The sequence below is a fragment of the Saimiri boliviensis genome, chromosome 1 (genome assembly GCF_048565385.1).
Source record: "Saimiri boliviensis isolate mSaiBol1 chromosome 1, mSaiBol1.pri, whole genome shotgun sequence".
In the NCBI taxonomy this organism is placed as follows: domain Eukaryota; kingdom Metazoa; phylum Chordata; class Mammalia; order Primates; family Cebidae; genus Saimiri; species Saimiri boliviensis.
Genome location: NC_133449.1, coordinates 102446158 through 102463469, shown reverse-complemented (window position 1 = coordinate 102463469; position 17312 = coordinate 102446158). Strand labels below are relative to the sequence as shown.

The 17312-nt window shown below is 61.6% G+C and overlaps 1 protein-coding gene across 2 annotated transcripts in view; it reads right to left on the bottom strand.

The window, feature by feature from the left end:
* Nucleotides 1-10279: 10279 nt before the first annotated feature.
* ZFPM1 (zinc finger protein, FOG family member 1) overlaps nucleotides 10280-17312 on the bottom strand; it is a 76021-nt gene continuing 68988 nt past the window's right edge. The window contains exons 6-10 of one of the 2 annotated variants that reach the window (XM_039463374.2): nucleotides 16763-16969; nucleotides 13202-13435; nucleotides 12690-12785; nucleotides 12455-12601; nucleotides 10280-12258 (exon numbers count right to left, since the gene is read on the bottom strand). In XM_039463374.2, coding sequence (XP_039319308.1) covers nucleotides 10460-12258; nucleotides 12455-12601; nucleotides 12690-12785; nucleotides 13202-13435; nucleotides 16763-16969 — 2483 coding nt within the window. In that variant the 3' untranslated portion in view covers nucleotides 10280-10459. The remainder of the gene's footprint in view (nucleotides 12259-12454; nucleotides 12602-12689; nucleotides 12786-13201; nucleotides 13436-16762; nucleotides 16970-17312) is intronic. The other variant, XM_074401260.1, reaches the window with a different exon arrangement.

The window sequence follows — 17312 nt, the reverse complement described above, 5'->3', positions numbered from 1 at the left end:
GTAGTCAATCAAGGCGCCTTGTCTTCCCAAAGCAGGTGAAGAGAAGATCCTACTGCCTCCCCTCACCCTGGCTTGGCCACGAAGCACGTCCTGGAGCGGGACCCTGAGGCCCAGAAGGCTCAGCTAGGGCCGCCTGCCGCCGCAGGGCATTTCTGGCCCAGAGACAGTAAAATCAGACTAAACTCATTCAGCTGAGTGGCTTGTCCTGGGTCTGCTGGAACAAGTGACCACCAATGAGTGCCTTAGAGCAGCAGAAGCCGGCCGGGCACAGTGGCCACACCTGCAATCCCAGCACTTGGGAGGCCGAAGTGGGATGACTGCATGAGGCCAGGAGTTCAAGTCCTGGCTGGGCAGCATAGCGAGATCCCATCTCTCTCTCTCTCTCTTTTTTTTAAAAATAAAAAATTTCAACTTTATCCCAAAACTGAGACCCCTATCTCAAAATAAATAAATAAATAAATAAAAATTCAGCCAGGTGTGGTGGTGCACTCCTATAATCCCAGCTACTCTGGAGGCTGAGGCAGGAGGCTTGTTTCACCCCAGGAGGTGGAGGCTGTGGTTGTGCCATTGCACTCCAACCTGGGCAAGAGAGGGAGAGCCTACCTTAACAACAATAATGACAACAAAAAGTATCCCCTCACAGTTCCGTAGGGCAGGTGTCTGACAGTCACAAGGTGGAAATGGAGGCGTGGGCAGGGCTGCAGCCCGCAGGGGAGGCTCCAGCTGACCCTCCCACTTCCCGGCCCCCAGCCATGTGAGCCTCGAGGCTCCGGTGCTCCTGCTCTACCGCTGTGGTCCCACGGCTTCTCCTCTGCCATCTAGGCCAAATCTCTCTCTGCCTCCCTTTTAGCAGAACTCAGGATCACGTGGGGTCTGTCCTGATTCTCCCTTTCCCTCAATCTTTTTTTATTTTTATTTTTTCAAATGGAGTTTTGCTCTTGTTACCCAGGCTGCAGTGCAGTGGTGAAGTCTCGGCTCACTGCAACCTCTACCTCCAGGGTTAAAGTGATTCTCCTGCCTCAGCCTTCAAGTAGCTGGGATTACAGGTATGCGCCACCACGCCTGGCTAATTTTTGTATTTTTAGTACAGCCGGGGTTTCACCATGTTGGCCAGGCTGGTTTTGAACTCCTGACCTCAGGTGATCCACCCGCCTCAGCCTCCCAAAGTGCTGAGATCACAGGCGTGAGCCACCATGCCCAGCCTACTCTATCTCTTATTAATAAAATTTTTATGATAAAAAAAATTGCCTTGGTGTGTTTCATGGTGCAGTGTCTGTGACTGTGGGAACCAGTTTTTCCTTTTCTTTGGCCATTTTCACATTTCACTGATTCCTTAAAAATGCACACAGTAGAACTTTAAAACAACAACAACTAAAGTCTTACACGGAGAGCCAACATAAACACCACAGCTCTTGGTGATGTGAGAGGTGGCTTTTGACTCACAGGGACTCAGCCCTGTGCTGAGAAGTTTGGAAATCGCAGCTTCCATGAGCATGGGGCATGAACAGACTCACCAAGGCCACTTGGATGAAACCACAGGCGCAGCCCACAGTGATCCATCTTTGGCCATTTAATGATTATTTTCACCATCACCTTCATCATTACCATCATCACACACTGTCATCACCATCATCAGAATGTACCTTTCATCTTTAGAAATGAAAAATCCCATCAAAAATATTCACTGACAGATGAAACCACAGATAACACGCCAAGTGAAGAGGCAATTTGCTAACTAGAAAGTTAGATCAGAAGAATGACCCACCAGGAGTGCAGAGATAAGGTGACAGAAAATATGAAAGAGAAGCTGAGAGGCAGAGGAGGGAGAATCTACCATCAACTCAGAGTTCCAGAGGGGAGCGCAGGGGCAACATTCAAACATGAAATGGCTGGGGACTTTTCAAAACTGTCGAAAGGTATGAATTCTCAGATGCAGGAAAGCCGAGGAGGATACACACTCAGTTGATTGTACTAAAATTGCCGGGTGTTAATGATGAAGAGGTCCTAAAAGAGGTGATTAAATAGGGAAATACAGCTGACTACTCTGCACCAGCAAAGAGAGTCTGGGAAAAGTGGAAGCACATCTTCAAAGAAGGAGGAAAGTGAACTGTCGATCTGGATGCCGTGCCCGGCAAGCTTCTCATCCAGGAACTATGGCACAACACGAACTTTTCAGATAAACAGCAGTACCGTTTTGCAGAGGCAGACCCTCATTAATGGAACAGCTGCAGGATGTTATGAGGAAGGGAGACGGAGATACCAGGAAGTTTGGTGGGATGGCCTGTGACCCAGCCATCTCCACCCTCCATGGCTGGGCGGCATTTGAGGGGGCTGCACCTGCCTGCCAGGTGCACTGGAGCTGCCCATCCACCTGCTGCTGGCACCTGGTGCCTACCATTTCTGCCCTGCCCATCTACTGGGTTCATCTCTTCATTTATGTCGCCCTCCCTGATGACGCCTTCCCCCCAAGCTCCTCCCCGTCTCCAGCCTTCCTGTGGGATGTGCAGACACTGATCCCATGCCCAGGCTCTGCAGACTTCTTTGCCACCTCCACATTTGCTTCTGGAAGGAAGGAGAGGCCAGCTCTCTGGCCTTTCCCACCAGATGGCAGGAGGGACACGCTTGCTGGCTCCATGCCCTTTCAGAGCTCCCTGTTGGCAGAGTCTAATGAGTAGTGCAGCCAGCTGGTTAATGGGGAGAAGCTGGGGGGAGGTGGCAGCAGCCACAGTGACGGCTGCCCAACAGCCAATGTGCCCAGGCCAGGCAGGCTGGTGGGGGACACGCACGGCAGTGGGCAGGACAGCAAAGCCCATGGGAAGGCCCCCAGCCTCTTGAGAGGCCCATGCCTGCTTTCCATGGCTAAGACCCTGTTAGGGCCAAGGGTGGGCCACCTGCATGCAGCCCCCAAGCTGCTGTTCTGAGGTAGGAAACCAGCAGGCCTTTTCTGATCACAACCCTGGTGACCAAAATGTGATGTGGTCCAGAAAGGAGAAAGTAAGGAAACGAGCAGGAGGCAGCAGATGTTGAGGAAGGCGACCCCAGCTGCCTCCATGTTCTTCGGCATAACGCAGTCCCACCAGCGCCATGTTTACAAATACCATGGCAATGGCCTGGCAGTTACCACTGCTTTACATGGTGAAGACAGGGAAGCTGCCCCCTTCCTAGAAAGTCCTAAGTAAAGGCCGGGTGGGGTGGCTCACACCTGTAATCCCAGCACTTTGGGAGTTCGAGGCGGGCAAATCAGCTAAGGTCAGGAGTTCCAGACCAGCCTGGCCAACATGGTGAAACCTCATCTCTGCTTAAACATAAAAATTAGCCGAGCGTGGTGGCAGGCACCTGTAATCCCAGCTACTTGGGAAGCCAAGGCAGGAGAATCACTTGAACCTGGGAGGCAGAGGTTGCAGCGAGCCTCCAGCCTGGGTGACAGAGTGAGACTCTGTCTCAAAAAAAGGGCTAGGTGCAGTGGCTCATGCCTGTAATCCCAGCACTGTGGGAGGCCGAGGAGGGTGGATCACCTGCGGTCAGGAGCTCCAGACCAGCCTGGCCAACGTGGTGAAACCCCTTCTCTACTAAAAATACAAAAATTAGCTGGGTGTGGTGACAGGTGCCTATAATCCCAGCTACTTAGGAGGCTGAGGCAGGAGAATTGCTTGATCCTGGGAGGCGGAGGTTGCAGTGAGCTGAGATTGTGCCACTGCACTCCAGCGCGGGGGACAGGAGCACAAGACTTCATCTCAAAAAAAAAAAAAAAAAAAAAAAAAAGGAAAGTCCTAAGTCAACTGCTCATCACTTTGTGTTCACCCACCTTTGGTTTGCATGTGACTGGCAGTGGGTTTAAGTGGTTATAAACACAGTTGCCAGGAGCGCTGTGGGCTCTGGGTGCACTGCCAGGGTTAGCCTTGCTCTGCCGGAGTAAAACTGCAGTAAAAGATTGCCATCCAACACCCTCAGACTGCCCTCGAATCCTTTTCTGGGCCGAGCCTCAATTCTGTGGCTCACCTGTCCTGCATCAGAAGAAAATCAAGGCCAGGCGCTGCCAGCTGCCGGCAATAACCGGGCAGGTGGTACTCGGGTCTCTGGCTCAGGCTGGTGGCATGTGCCCGGGAGAGCATATGAGACCTCCTTTGCATCATCAGTGGCCTCCTAGGGGGATCTGGGCTATGCAGGAGGGGCCCAGAATTTCAGACTGGAGTCAGGGTGTGTGCCAGGCCTGCTCCAGCTTCTCCTGGCTGCTTGGGGCTTGAGTTCAACATGGAGGACTAGGGCTAGCCAGGCCCTCTTCACCCTTCCCTGCCTCTTGCCGCCCCTACCTGCACGTGCCACATTCTAGGCATTCTTTCTGCCTCAGTCTGTCCCCTGTGTTAGAGGGTGGGGCCACTGCCCTCACCACCCTGTTCACCAGGAGCGTCAGAGACGGAGCGGGGACAAGCCTGTATTCCACACAGGGTGGCACACAGCCCCTGGGCAGAGATCTGGGCCCGGGTCTCTCCCTACCTGCCTTTGCTCCAGCTGACGAAGGCCTGGTGAAAAGGGCTGTGTCTGCTCCTGCTGGTGAGCTACTGAGGATGGCACCTGCCGTGTGTGCAGTTCTCACATTTGCCAGAGTGTAATCTGCTTGGAGTTGGTTAAATGCAGATTCCCAGGCCCTGGAACGAAGTGGGGTCCTGGTTTTGCCTGGGCAGGGAGGGAAGTGGCCAGATGGAAGTGGCTGCAGGTCTTTGGGCAGCACTGGGGAGACCTGGGGCTCTAAGGGGACCCCAGTACCAGACGGGGCGGCCGTGAGGGCTGCGTATGCCAGGCAGGGTATGGGTTGTGTGTTTCCCCTGGCACGTGGGCAGTCACTCCCGTGACCCTGGGCAAGGCACCTTGCATGTGAGTCCACTGCTCCCTGCACAGGGACAGCATCAGAGGAGGTGCCTCCAGGCTCGTGCTGGCAGCAGCCGGGGACGGCCCTGTGTGGTTGGGATTTGGCCTGGGTTCGACCCTCTCCCCAGGTGCCACCTGGCCGGCTGGTGGCTGAGCTCCTCCCGGGTGGTCGGTCACCTCCCCTGCTCCTTCCCCCGTGGTGGAAATGATGCGTTTCCGAATAGCTGTGAGACCTCGAGCTCTGGGCCGCCCTCCTCCACCATCCCGCCCTAACCCCAACCGCGGCCCCCCCCCCCCCCGCCCCCGGCCTCACCTCAGAGACTCTCCCAGTCTGAGTTCCGAGGCAGTTCTGTCCACAGCCACCGAGTTTGCTCTTCCTCCACCTCTCCCAGGTGCCTCCAAGGAGGAGGGTGTTGGGTGTTGAGGGGGTGGGAGTGCCTCCTCCTGCCCTTCCTCCCTCCCTTCCTCCCTGCCCCTCTCCGGGGCAGGCCGGAGCACGGTGGCGCTGCTGCCCCCTGGCGTCCTGCGTCTCTGCCTGAGACTCCGAAGCCAGGCTCTCCCGAAGGCTGGGCCGGGGAGCAGCAGATGGGGGTGGGTTTGCAGAGCAGACCCATCCCATGGTTGCCAGCTCATGCAGCCCCCCTGGCCACAGAGAATGTCCGGCTCTGCATGTTGAGGTCCTGATGTGGGTGACAGGCCGCAATCGGGCCCTCTCCACACCTGCCCTTCCTCAGGCAGGCTGGGTGGGCTTCTGCTGGGCCGGAGCTTTCTCTAAGCCACAGCCTGGCTGGGAGCTGGAGCCCAGCAGTATGGCTGGTGGTCAAGAACCCTGTGCTGGAAGCCGGCAAGAGGGATGCCCTGGCCCAGCTGTGCCTACCAGGTGACCAGGCAGGAGGCGTGTCCTGAAGGAACTTTGGTGGCCTCGTGCACAGTCAGGGCACCCAGCCCATGGTGTGGCTGAGAGGCCGGACCCTGCGCCTGGCAGAGGGAGGGGCCTCAGGAGGGCGAGGCTGCCCTGTATTCATCTCATGGACATTGTGTCCCTCGTGGCGTGAGGCACTCCAGGCAGGCTGGGCTGACCCTGCAGAGGGGTTGCCAGCCTGCACAAGGCTTTGAGCTGTACATAGCTCAGGTAAAAGGGAGCAGGTGCCCTCCCGGAAGGAGGAGGGTGGAGGCGGGAGGCCGATCCTGTGCAGGGCTTGGGGACGGATGCAGCCCAGCTGGGTGGCCCTGAGGGGGACCTTTTAGGCCAGTTTTGAAGGGAGATGGAGTTTCACAGGCAAAGCTAGGGGGAGTGGGGAGAGAGAAGCTTGGAGTGCAGGGGTCTGAGAATCTCAGCTCACACACGGGACTCAGTGGACAGCGTGGCTGGAGAGTGGGCTGTGACGGTGGCTGTGCGCATGTACTATGGACAGTGTTGCTAGAGGGTGGGCCATGACAGTGGCTATGTGTCAGGTAGCGTGAGTGGACAGCGTGGCTGGAGAGTGGGCTGTGATGGTGGCTGCGTGCATGTATCATGAGTGGACAGTGAGGTTGGAGAGTGGGCTGTGATGGTGGCCGTGCAGCAGGTACCATGTGCTGTGAGAGGACAGCGTGGCTGGAGAGTGGGCTGTGACGGTGGCCGTGCACCAGGTGCCATGATGCCATCACCTGTCAGCACTGACTCAGGGAGACAGAGCTGGCTGTATGGCGTGGGGCCAGAGCACAGCAGGAAAGCAGGTGGGAGACGAGGGTGGTGAGAGGGACAGCGGGGGGCGGCCAGATCAGGGCTGGCCTTGGAGCCTGTGATTTGGGGACTGACTGCTGGGTGTGGCGAGGGCCTGGCTGCTTTGTCACGGGAGGCAGGCCAGTAGGTGACGGGCAAGAGGACAGAGGTTCAGAGTGACCGTTTCTATGAGGGACGTGAGCTGGGGACAGATGCAGTGACTGTCCCTATGTGGGAGTGAGCCGAGGACAGGTCTGAGGGGCACCTAAGCTGAGAGCCGGATAAGCTTGGAGGAGGAGAGGCCGTCAGGAGGCAGTGCCTGGAGTGGCCAGCTGGAGCTTGGGGTCTAGGGGTTGGTGGGCTTAGCAGGGCTGGGGGAAGCTGTTGGGAGGGGCCCCTCTCTGTGCTGAGGCAGGGGAGGGTGACTTCTGACCTCTGAAGGATGGGGCCAGTAACAGAAAGGGTTTCAGAAGCTAAGCACAGGCAGCTGGGGTAGGGCTGGGGCTTGGAGCAGGGTTCGTTGGGTAGAGAGAGGCAGTGGCAGCTTTGTGAGGAGCGGGACCCTTGAGATTTGGAAGTGGCCATTTAAAGAGACCCAAGGGTGAAGTCCTAGCCCTGGGAGTCTGCGATGGTGGATGGGTTTGGGAAGCCGTGGGTTCTGGCTAAATCAAGCATTGCTTTGAGAGTGAAGGGTGAGTGGGCAAGGCTGGTGCTGTCATCACTAGCTTGAGGGGCAGAGGGCGAGAGGACACCTGCGCAGGTGAGGGGAGGAGACACTGAGCCAGGGGGTCGCCTGCGCAGGTGAGGGGAGACAGGTGGGCTGGGGGGCCACCTGCGCAGGTGAGGGGAGACAGGTGGGCTGGGGGACGCCTGAGCAGGTGTGGGGAGAAGTCACAGATGTGTTTGTGAGGTGTGGTCACTCATGGTACAACAAGGCCCTGGAGGGAGACTGGGGCTCCAGGGTTGCAGGCCTGGGGCTCAGAAGAGGTGTGGCAAAACTAGAGATTTAGCGAACAGACCATGAGCCCACCCTGGAGTGTGGAGGGAGAACTTCAAGGCGAGATGGGTAGACTCAGACACTTGAACCTGGCTCAGCAGAGAACCAGCTGCGGGGAAGGGGCAGTGTTTGCCAGCAGGGCCGGCAGCTTCCTGGGAAGAGGTGGGAGAGTGCCTAGGCCACACCCAGAGTGTGGCTGCAAGGGAGTTGCAGGTGGAGGCCCCGGCGGGAGTCTGGCAGGGTGAGACTTGGGGGAGTGGGGGTGACTGATGGCGTTGGCCAGGCGTGGGAGGCCCAGGGTCCGCACAGAAGATGCCCACCAGAGGCGAGTCCTGGGTGCAGTGGGCACAGGCTCTGGCTGCACGCACATGACCCAGGACGGGTGAGGGCAGCGGCGCCCAGCCCTGCAGGGTGGGGTGGTGGGGGGTTATGAAAGCCAGAACGAGGTGCAGGGCCCTTCATGAGGCTCACAGTGCTGTCCTAAAGCTTCCAGTCCATGGTGGGCCCTCTGGGGTGACTTCAGGTCTGGGTCCTGGTCACAGGGTCCTTGCTGCCTCTGAGTGAACGCTCAGGAGGGGCTGCAGGGCCCAGGACCTCCCATTGCTGTGGTGCAGGCATGGACACTAAGGCATGTGTGGGCGCATGGTGTGTGGGTGCACGGTGGGCGTGTGGGTGCACGGTGGGTGTGTGGGTGCAGGGCGTGTGGGCACATGGAGGGCGTGTGGGTACACGGTGGGTGTGTGGGTGCAGGGCGTGTGGGCACACGGTGGGTGTGTGGGGCACTGCTGGTCCCTGCCTTCCAGCCTCTCCTCTGCGGCTTCCATTCCCGGGCCTCGCTGGTTGGGCCTGGGGTAGGGTGAAGACATGGGAGTTGTTTTTCTCCTTTGAGCCCTTGTTGCCCACCAGGGACGGTATTCTCAGTGTTTCTAGGCGCCTTAAAACATTTACTTTTAAATGTCCACACAGGGACAACCCCCACCCAGCTTTGTTTCTTAGAACATCTCACTTGCTCTGCCTGCACTGGGGGGCAGAGCCTCTGGAACCCTCCAGGTAGCTTCCTGCAGAGCAGTGCAAATGCCAACAGGCTGAGAGTCTGGCCTCCCGTCCCCCTGTCGCCTGGCCTTCAACAAAAGGGGTGTCTGTGAGGAAGAGGCTGCTGGCCTTCCCTGGAGGGGCCCTGGAAGGGGGTGGGAGCCCTGTCTGTTCAGTGGCCTTGGCCACAGGCCCCATCTGGCCAGACCCTAGTGGGCAGGTGGACATGTCAGATGGGCAGGGCGAGTGGACAAAGACATCAGCGACTGAAGCGTTTGCACACCCAGGCCCACGAGCCTCGGGCAGGAGACCGAGCCCTGCAGCAGCTGGGAGGTGCCTCGGACTTTTCAGGCAAGAGGCCGCTGCCACTGTGACCTGCACTCACCAGGGCTGTTGGGCAAGGCTGAGGAAAGGGCAGTAAGTTCAGTGGAGTTGGAAAAGGGGCGGGAACAGAGGTTTGCGCCCATCATCCGCACGCTTTGAGAGGCTGAGGCTGGAGGAGCACTGGAGGTCAGCCATTTGAGACCATCTTGGACAACACGGCAAGACCTTAGCTCTACATAAAAAATTTAAAACATTGGCTAGGTGTGGTGGCTCAAGCCTGTGGTCCCAGCTACTCGGGAGGCGGAGGCAGGAAGATGGTTTCAGCCCAGGAGTTTCAGGCTTCAGTGACTTATGACTGCCACGCTACTCCAGCCGGGGAAACAGAACAAGACCTTATCTCTAAAAAAAAATACGATTGCCCAGCATGGGCAACATATGGAGACCCCATTTCTACAAAAAAATACAAAAATTAGCTGGGCATGGAGGCGTACACCTGTAGTCCCAGCTGCTCAGGAGGCTGAGGTGGGAGGATCACTTGAGCCCACGAGGTCGAGGCTGCGGTGAACCGTGAGTGCACCATCGCACTCCAGCCTGGGACACAGAGTGAGCTCACCTCCAGAAATCAACAAAGTGCTGCTGGGAATGGAGGCATGTCTTTGTTATCCAGTGTGAGAGAGCAGGCTGGAGGGCGCCCAGAGCCGCAAACAGCAGGTGGCCGACCGTGTTCAGCAAAGCTGGGCCAAGCAATCCCCCTAGCGTTCCCAGCAGGGCAGGGAAGCCAGGGTGGGGCGCCCTGGCCCTTGCACTGGCTCAGCCACCACGTGACTCAACCACACAGCTGTGCCCAGCCCTGGCTCTGAGGGGAGGCCCCCCCCAGCGAGCATCAGGACCCCCTCGTGTGCAGGGACGCTTCGGCGTTGGTCTCCCTCTCCTGTCCTACTTGTCCGTTCTCCCCACAGCCTTAGCGACCACAGGGCTTCCTCCTTCCCAGGGCACTCCCACCCCGGCCAACCCAGGTGGTCTGTGACTGGATGGGGAACACGGGACCCCCCCAGGGCCATGCAGAGTTGGGGGGCTGGCCAGCCAGGACACTGCCTTTCCCTTCGGTGTCTGGTGGCCAAGTCGGCAGCGGAAAGGGTCAGCAGTGTGGAGCCTGTTCTCTGTAGGGGGGCAGGGGTGGGGTGGGCCCAGAGCGGCTGGGCCTGCAGGGGCTCAGTGTGTGATGTGGCCTCCGACCTGAGGCTCTGTGCAGCTCCTTCCACCACCAGCGGTGTGACTCCGGCAGGGGCCTGTGTGCACCCCAGCGGTGGCATGTGCCTGCTGGCTCAGAGAACTAGGCTGGCCTACCACCGTGCTCAACAAACTCGACTTGTTTATTAAGTGCCAAGGGTCCAGGCGGGCACTGCCCCCTGCGGCCCCTCTGCTGAGGCCAGTGCTTGGTGGGGTTCCCGGGAGCGAGAGTCCCCTGCGGCCTGGGGGCGGTCCCCCTGCCTCCCCGGGGGCGTGCAAAGCGTCTGCGGCTGTAGTGTGGGCGCTCACTTCACGTGCTCGGCAGCGTGCGAGGAGCAGTAATACTTCTTATGGGCGATGAAGGTGGACAGGCTGCTGAACTTGATGTTGCAGAGGCGGCAGTACCGGTGGTTGCCGTTGGGCAGGGGCGCCGGCGCGCCCTTGCTGGGAGTCTGCACGCCCTTGTCCGAGTAGGAGGGGGGCGCCGGCGGGGGCGGCACGGCTTCGGGCGCGGCGGCCGGGGACGGGGGCGGGCCGGGCGGCGGCTCCTGGGGCTCCGGGCCGAGGCCGTCCCGGGGGCCGCGGGGCCCGGGCTGCGGGGAGGCGGCGGGAACGGGCGCGGGAGAGGGGCCGCGGTCGGCCGGCGTCCGGGCCTCGACCCCCGGGCCGGCCAGGGGCGCGCCGAGCAGCAGGCCGTGCGCCAGGCGGAAATGCTCCAGCAGGTCCCCGCGCACCGGGCCGTTGGCGGGGCAGTAGGGGCAGGCGGCGGCGGGCAGTCCGAGCGCGCCGGGCGGCGGCGCGGCGGGGCACGAGTACTTCTTGTGCGCCAGGTAGGCCTCGAGGCTGTGGAAGCTCACGCGGCAGGCCGTGCACTCGTGGTAGTCGGCCAGCGCGGGCGCCGGGGCTCCGGGGGGCTGACGCCGCGGCTTCTTGCTCAGGTCGATGGGGCCGTCGGCCGCGGGGCCTGGGGAACGCGTGGGGGCGGGCGCGGAGCCACTTCCGCTTCCGGGGCGCGGCGACTCGGGCGCGGGGGCGTGGCCGGGCGGCGGGCGGGGCGGGGCGCCGGCCGCCGCGTGCAGCTCGTAGAGTTTGCGACGCCTGCGCGTGCGCACGGGCGCGGGCGGAGGGGGCGCGGCGGGGCGGCGTGGCGCCGGCTCGTGGCGCGAGGCGCAGTAGTAGCGTTTGTGCACGGTGTAGGTCTCGTGGCGGCTGAAGCGGATGTTGCAGGCCTCGCACAGCGTGCGGCTGGGGTCGTCCTCCGCGTCGTCCACGGAGCTGCCCGGGCTCTGGCTGCCCTCGCTGCCCCGGCCGCCGGCGCCGTCCTCGGGCGTGGCCGCGCCCCCGGCTCCGTCTTCGCGCGCTCCGGGGCCCGGCGACGAGCGCGGCGCGTCCGGCTCGGCGGGCGGCCCGGGGGGCGCGCGGGCCGGGCCGAGGGGTGCCTTGGGCCTGCGCGCGGCGGGCGCGTCCTCGGGCGCGCGGCGGCCCGAGCAGTAGAGGCGCTTGTGCACGTAGTAGTTGTTGACGTTGCTGAAGGTGATCTCGCACTCGAAGCACGTGGCGCCCTTGGGGGCCCCCGCGAAGAGCCCGGCCTGCGCCCCGCCCGCTCCCGCGCCCTGTTGCAGCCGGCTGTGCACCAGCTCAGACATCTTGGCCAGGATCTCCGAGGCGGGGGGCGCCGCGGGGGCCGGGGGTGCCGAGTCAGATCCGAACACGTACGGCGGCAGGAACAGGGTCCCCGCCAGGCCCAGCTCGCTGGGCACCGGGCTGGAGCCCGGCGTGGGGCTGGACAGCTCAGCAGCCTTCGCCTTGTGGGGGGCGGGGCTGTGCGGTGACGGCGTCCGCGACGGGGCGTGGGGTCCAGACTCTCCGGGGCCCGGGGCGCGGGCCGCCTCCGGCTCCTCCGCCGCCTCCACCTTGATGCTCCTGGGGGCCGCCGGGGGCTCGCTGCTGCCTCCATTATGGGGGGCCGCCCTGGCCTCTCCGTTGGTGGCCTCGGCCGGGGCCTTCCTGTCCAGTCCTGGTGATGGGGTGGGCGCCAGGCCCAGGTCCGTGGAGGCCAGTGGGCCGTGCAGGGCCGAGTGCTGTTGGAGGCTGCCAAGACTGTCTGTAGAGAGACCGCAGAGGGGCACCTCAGGCCTGGGGCAGGACCTGGCGGGTCAGAGCTGGAGGGCGAACTCCGGGCGGGGAGGAGTGGGTGTAAGTGGTTAGAGCCAAGGCCGAAAGGGATCCCCGACCTGTTTTGGTCGATAGGCCTGCTCCCTTTACACACCTCAGGGGGCCCAAGGGACAGGGCTGCTCACCTGGGGCCAGCTTCGTTGCTGCCTGTCCGGCCCCTGGAGAGTAGATCTCACCTTTGGAGCCCGGCTGACAGACCATGTGGTTAGTGACCAGGTGGCTGTAGAGGATGTCCCTTGTGGTGGAGATGAAGCCACAGCTGTGGCAGACCCCTGTGGGCCATGGCAAGGTAGTCAGGGCCCAGGGCGGAGGGTGGGCCCCACAGCCCCTTTCCCTCGCCCCCTACCCTGCCATGCCTACCGCTCAGTGTGTCCGTGTGCACCTTGAGGTGGCGCTCGCAGTTGGCCTTGGTGGTGAAGGCCGACAGGCAGATCAGGCAGACGAACGGCCGCTCTCCTGGAACACAGGGCCTGTAAGGGTGGTGCCCGGGCCAGCTTGGCCTTGGAGTCCAGGGATGGGGAAGGTGGCTTTGCCTAGGGCTATGATCTGTGCTGGGACCCTGTGCTGAGGGCCCTTTAAACCCCTCAGCGTCAACCCTTTTTCTCTCAGGACTGCGCTGGGCCAGGTCCTCCACTGACTACCCAGATAGCTACAGGCGGGCCGCCTGCTCTGGGCGCCTGCGGGGGTCTGGGCATGCGGAGACCGCACAGGCATGTCATTTTCACCGTGTGCGCCACGTGTGCCTGCATGTGGGTGTCCCCCGTTGCCTGTGGGACTGGGCGGGGAAGCAGCTGGCATCCCGAGGACCCGTGTTTGGGGTGGGGGCTTGCAAGCTGACACCCCGAGGACCTGCATTTGGGGTGGGGGCTCACCGCTGTGGCTGCGCATGTGGATCTCCAGGGAGCTGGCGCTGGGGCAGCTCTTGTGGCACTGGGGGAAGGGACAGACGCGCTCGTTGGGGTAGGCTTCCTTGGGCTTCTCTTCCGAGGCGGCGGTGGCCGGGGAGCCGGCGCCCTGGCGGCTGGCGCAGTAGTACAGCAAGTGTGCCTGCAGGTTGCGCTCGCTGCGGTACCAGATGCCACAGTCCTTGCAGGGGAAGACGTCTTCTATGGGGCGGGAGGCAGGCGGGCATGGGCTGAGGGCCAGCTTGCCAGCCAGGGCAAGGGCCTGGCCCCGACAGATCCCACCGTCCTCCCCACCCCAGGAACTGAGGCTTTAACCCTTCCCTGTAACTGTAAGCCTCCTGGGTTGTCCTGTGACAGCCCCAGTCCGGGACCTGTGGGAATTTGGGTCTGAGTGGACCCCTGTGGGTCCCTTTCCAGTAGTGAGCCCCATAAGGACACCCAAACGCACAGTCCCCGAGCACTCAGGCACACGATGGCTGCTGACTAGTTCTGGGGATGTGGGCATGAGACTAGGAGCACAGAGGTCAGGAGGCCCCATGCGCCCCCACACCTGGGTGGCTCTGTGTCAGTTACGGCCTGGCTGGTCACATTTGCTGAATCCACCACACTGACCCCGAGTGGGCTGCTGGGAACTGGTCAGAGTTCTGGGGGCTGGGACTGCTCAGGGCGGTTCTGCCAGCTGGGGAGGATTTCTCTAGGGTGTTCTCAGTTTGTCTTTAGAGCAGTTTAAGGAATGTTCTCTGCCCCAGAGCCCTGCCCTGTCTGCGCGCAGCCCCTTGGCTGAAGACAGGGAAGGGAGGGCCCTGTTCAGCTTGGCCTTGGCCTCTGTGTGGAACCCGGGGGCCCTGGGCTTCCTTATCTGGCTTTGAAGCCTGTTCCATTTGGAGACCGGTGTGATACCGGGTTTCTGCCTCTGCAGGCTAGTGCTCATTTCTCACCGGCTTGTCCGATGTTTATCCCAAGGCCGCAGTTCTCACTCAGGGCGGCCCTCACCCCCACCCCTGCCCCTGCCCCTGCCCCTCTGCAGCCTGCCTGCCACCTCTCGCCTCTTGGGAGGAATTTCAGTGCCTGTCTGGGAGGTGGCTCTTTCTCTGGCACCTAGTTTTTTGGGACTTCACTGGCTCCCATCTCCTCCCTCCTGTGCTGCTGTTTTCCAAGTTCCCTTTTCCTTGGAGGCTGCAGGCAGCTGAGGCCTTGAGCTGGGTCCCAGATCCGGGAGGCCACTGGGTGGGTTTGTTTCTGTGTCTCCAAGGTCATTGTGGGGGACTGTGCTGCTGGCAGAGATGTGGGGACAGAGGCCGTGGCTGTGCAGTTTAGTGAGGAAGGCTGCCTGCCTGCTGCCGACCACAGCCCGACTTCGGTGGCCTGCGACGGGGCCTCCAGGCAGGAGCACCGCCTCCTGCTTAACACGTGAGACAGGTCCAGAGTGCTGTCCCAGGGGTGAGGCACTGATACGGAAACCTCAGACCTGAGGGGGGAATCCGAGGCAGTAGTGCTGAGCCTGGCGCACGCGCAGCTGCCTATCGGAGATGGGGAGGTGGTCTCCACAGGCTGTGCGGGCAAGGACCCTGCTGGAGGATGGGATCCTCGCCAGCCCACTGTCCCCACTGTCGTTCGGGTCTCCCAGGCACCCGAAGACACCGTGGGGCACCCACTTCCCATCCTGGCAGAGTGGCCGCCCTGGCCTTCCATCCCCTCTGCGCCCTCTCCTTCCAGGGAAGACACGAAGGCAGATGGGGAGCCTGTTTGCTCCTTGCTCCTTTCAGTTCCCCATGGCCCGTGTTCCCGTCTCCCCTCCTGGCTCCCTGGAGCAGTGGCTTGCCCTGCCTTGCCCATCCCCGAATCTGGGCTTGGGTGTGGACCTGGCTGTCGGGCCCTTTCTCTCCAGTGTCACTGGCCATTCCCAGCAGCACACGACATGGGCCATGATATCCTGGGCACCAGGCACACAAGCCCAGCCCCCTCTGGCCAGCTGGCCCCTGCGCAGGCCTCCTCTGACCCTCACTGGAGCAGCCTCAGTCGGGGCCACAGCGGGCTCTACATGGTCTGGACCAGCAGTCGCTTCTCTGCCGTTGGTCTTGCCACAGCCTGGATGTGTCACACCATCTGCCACCCTCCACGGCCCCTCTAACCTGTCTCAGCTCACTTGCTATCCTGTGGGAGAGGGCCCCTCTCCCGACTTGGGTCCATAGGCCCCGTGGTTCCCTGAGCCCTGTCCCATGTCTCTCGACAGACTCTGGCTTCTCTTTTGCATCTAGTAGGTGTCTTAAGGTTAGGACACTCAAAGAGTTGGGGGTCTGCTCCCCAGACTCCTTTACAGCCCGACGTCCGCTGGTGGCCACACCAGAGCCCCTGGCTGCACACATGGCCCTGCCTGGCAGGCACCTTTACGGCTTGCCTCCACCTCCTTCAAGCCATCTTCACATTTGACTTGCTCATAAAGGTTGCTTTTCTTCTAGTTATGTGACTCTGGTCACCAAAGCTAAACTTGGGTCTCACCCTCCCCGTCCAGCACCCTCAGGCACAGTCCCTTTTCCCCTGGGAAGCCCCAGCCGCTCGCCTGATGCCGCACTTGCTGTGAGTCCCCTGTGTGCCTTGTGGCTGTCCACGGCGGCCACGTGCTGGCCTTGGCCACACAGGTGCACGGGGTGCCCCATCACTCTTGGCAAATTTTTAAAATTTTAGCAGAGATGGGGATCTTGCTGTGTTGCCCAGTTTGGTCTTGAACTCCTGGGCTCCAGTGGTCCTGTCTCGGCCTCATACAGGGCTGCAGTCGCAGGTGTGGCCCCTGCACCCAGCCGGGGATGAGTGACTCCTGATTCCCACAGCCATCCTCAGAGGTTCCAGGAGAGCCACTGCAGGAATGACGTCTGTCCCCTTCAGGTGTGCCCAGCTGGGTGGCTCTGTCCCCAGGGACATGTGGCCATGTGTAGAGATATTCTGGTGGGATGTGCCTGAAATCCCAGCTACTCAGGAGGCTGAGGCAGGAGGATCGCTTGAGACTAGAACTTCATGACCATCTGGGTAACACTGAGACCTTGTCCCAAAGCCAAAAAAACCCAACCAACAATGTCTTGGTTGTCAAAACTGGGAGGTGGATGTGGTGGCACCATCTAGTGGGCTGGGGTGAGGGCTGCAGCTCACTGCCCATGGTGCCCAGGGAAGCCTCCACCGTGCAGTGATCGGCCCCAAACGCCAGGAGGGCTGAGGGGAGGGTCCTGCTCTGCTCCACAGTTAGGGCTGCCCCCAGGGAAAGCTTAGGCTTCTAGTGTGGTGTGTGAGGCAGTCGGGTCTGTGCCTAAGCCTGCTTGCCTGCTGGCAGGTCCTTTCCCTGTCATGGTCCTGGGGGCCTGGGGACCCTCCCGTCCTTGTATTCTGCACTTGGGACTGCCCATATCACCTCCTTCCCTGCCTTCTCTCTTACTCTGTCGCCCCTGGGCTTCCCACCCTCGGCTCCCACCCGTCTCCTGCCCTGCCTGCCCCTCCTCGGTACAGCGGCTGCCCAGGCCTGGAGGGCCCAGCACTCACTGTTGATCACTGCAGTAGCAAGGATGGAGGCCATCCCGGCCTGCTGCGGCAGGAGCTGGAGGTCATGTGCGGGGACCGGGCATGCGGGCTCTGCTGACTCCTTCTTCACAGGGTGGCCGGGGGTGCTGCGGGGCTCAGCTGTGAGGAGCACGCTCAGGAGTCCCCCGGCGGGCACCGGCTTGGTGACCCTGCACCAGAGCGCGTCATCTGGAGGGAGATGAGTGTCCATGACCTAGGACCTTGTGTGCCCCACTGCCCTGTCCTGTCTTAAGCGAGGGGTGGAGGATGGGGTCAGGAGAGCTGCCACCCCAGGTTCACAGGTGTGGCTGGCTGGCTGCATTCTGCCTCAGGGGTGAGGCGGGTGGTCCCCGCGGATGCTCAGCCTCCTGGTCTCCCTGCCCTACACCCATCCTAGTGGGAGAGCCCTGGGGACGTCTCCCAGGAAAGGGATGACGTGGAGAGCAGGTGGTAGAGCAACTATGGAAGGCCCTGGGCGGCCATTCAGGAAAGGTGGCCAAAGGTTGGGGCCTTAGAGGGGCCCCAGAATGGA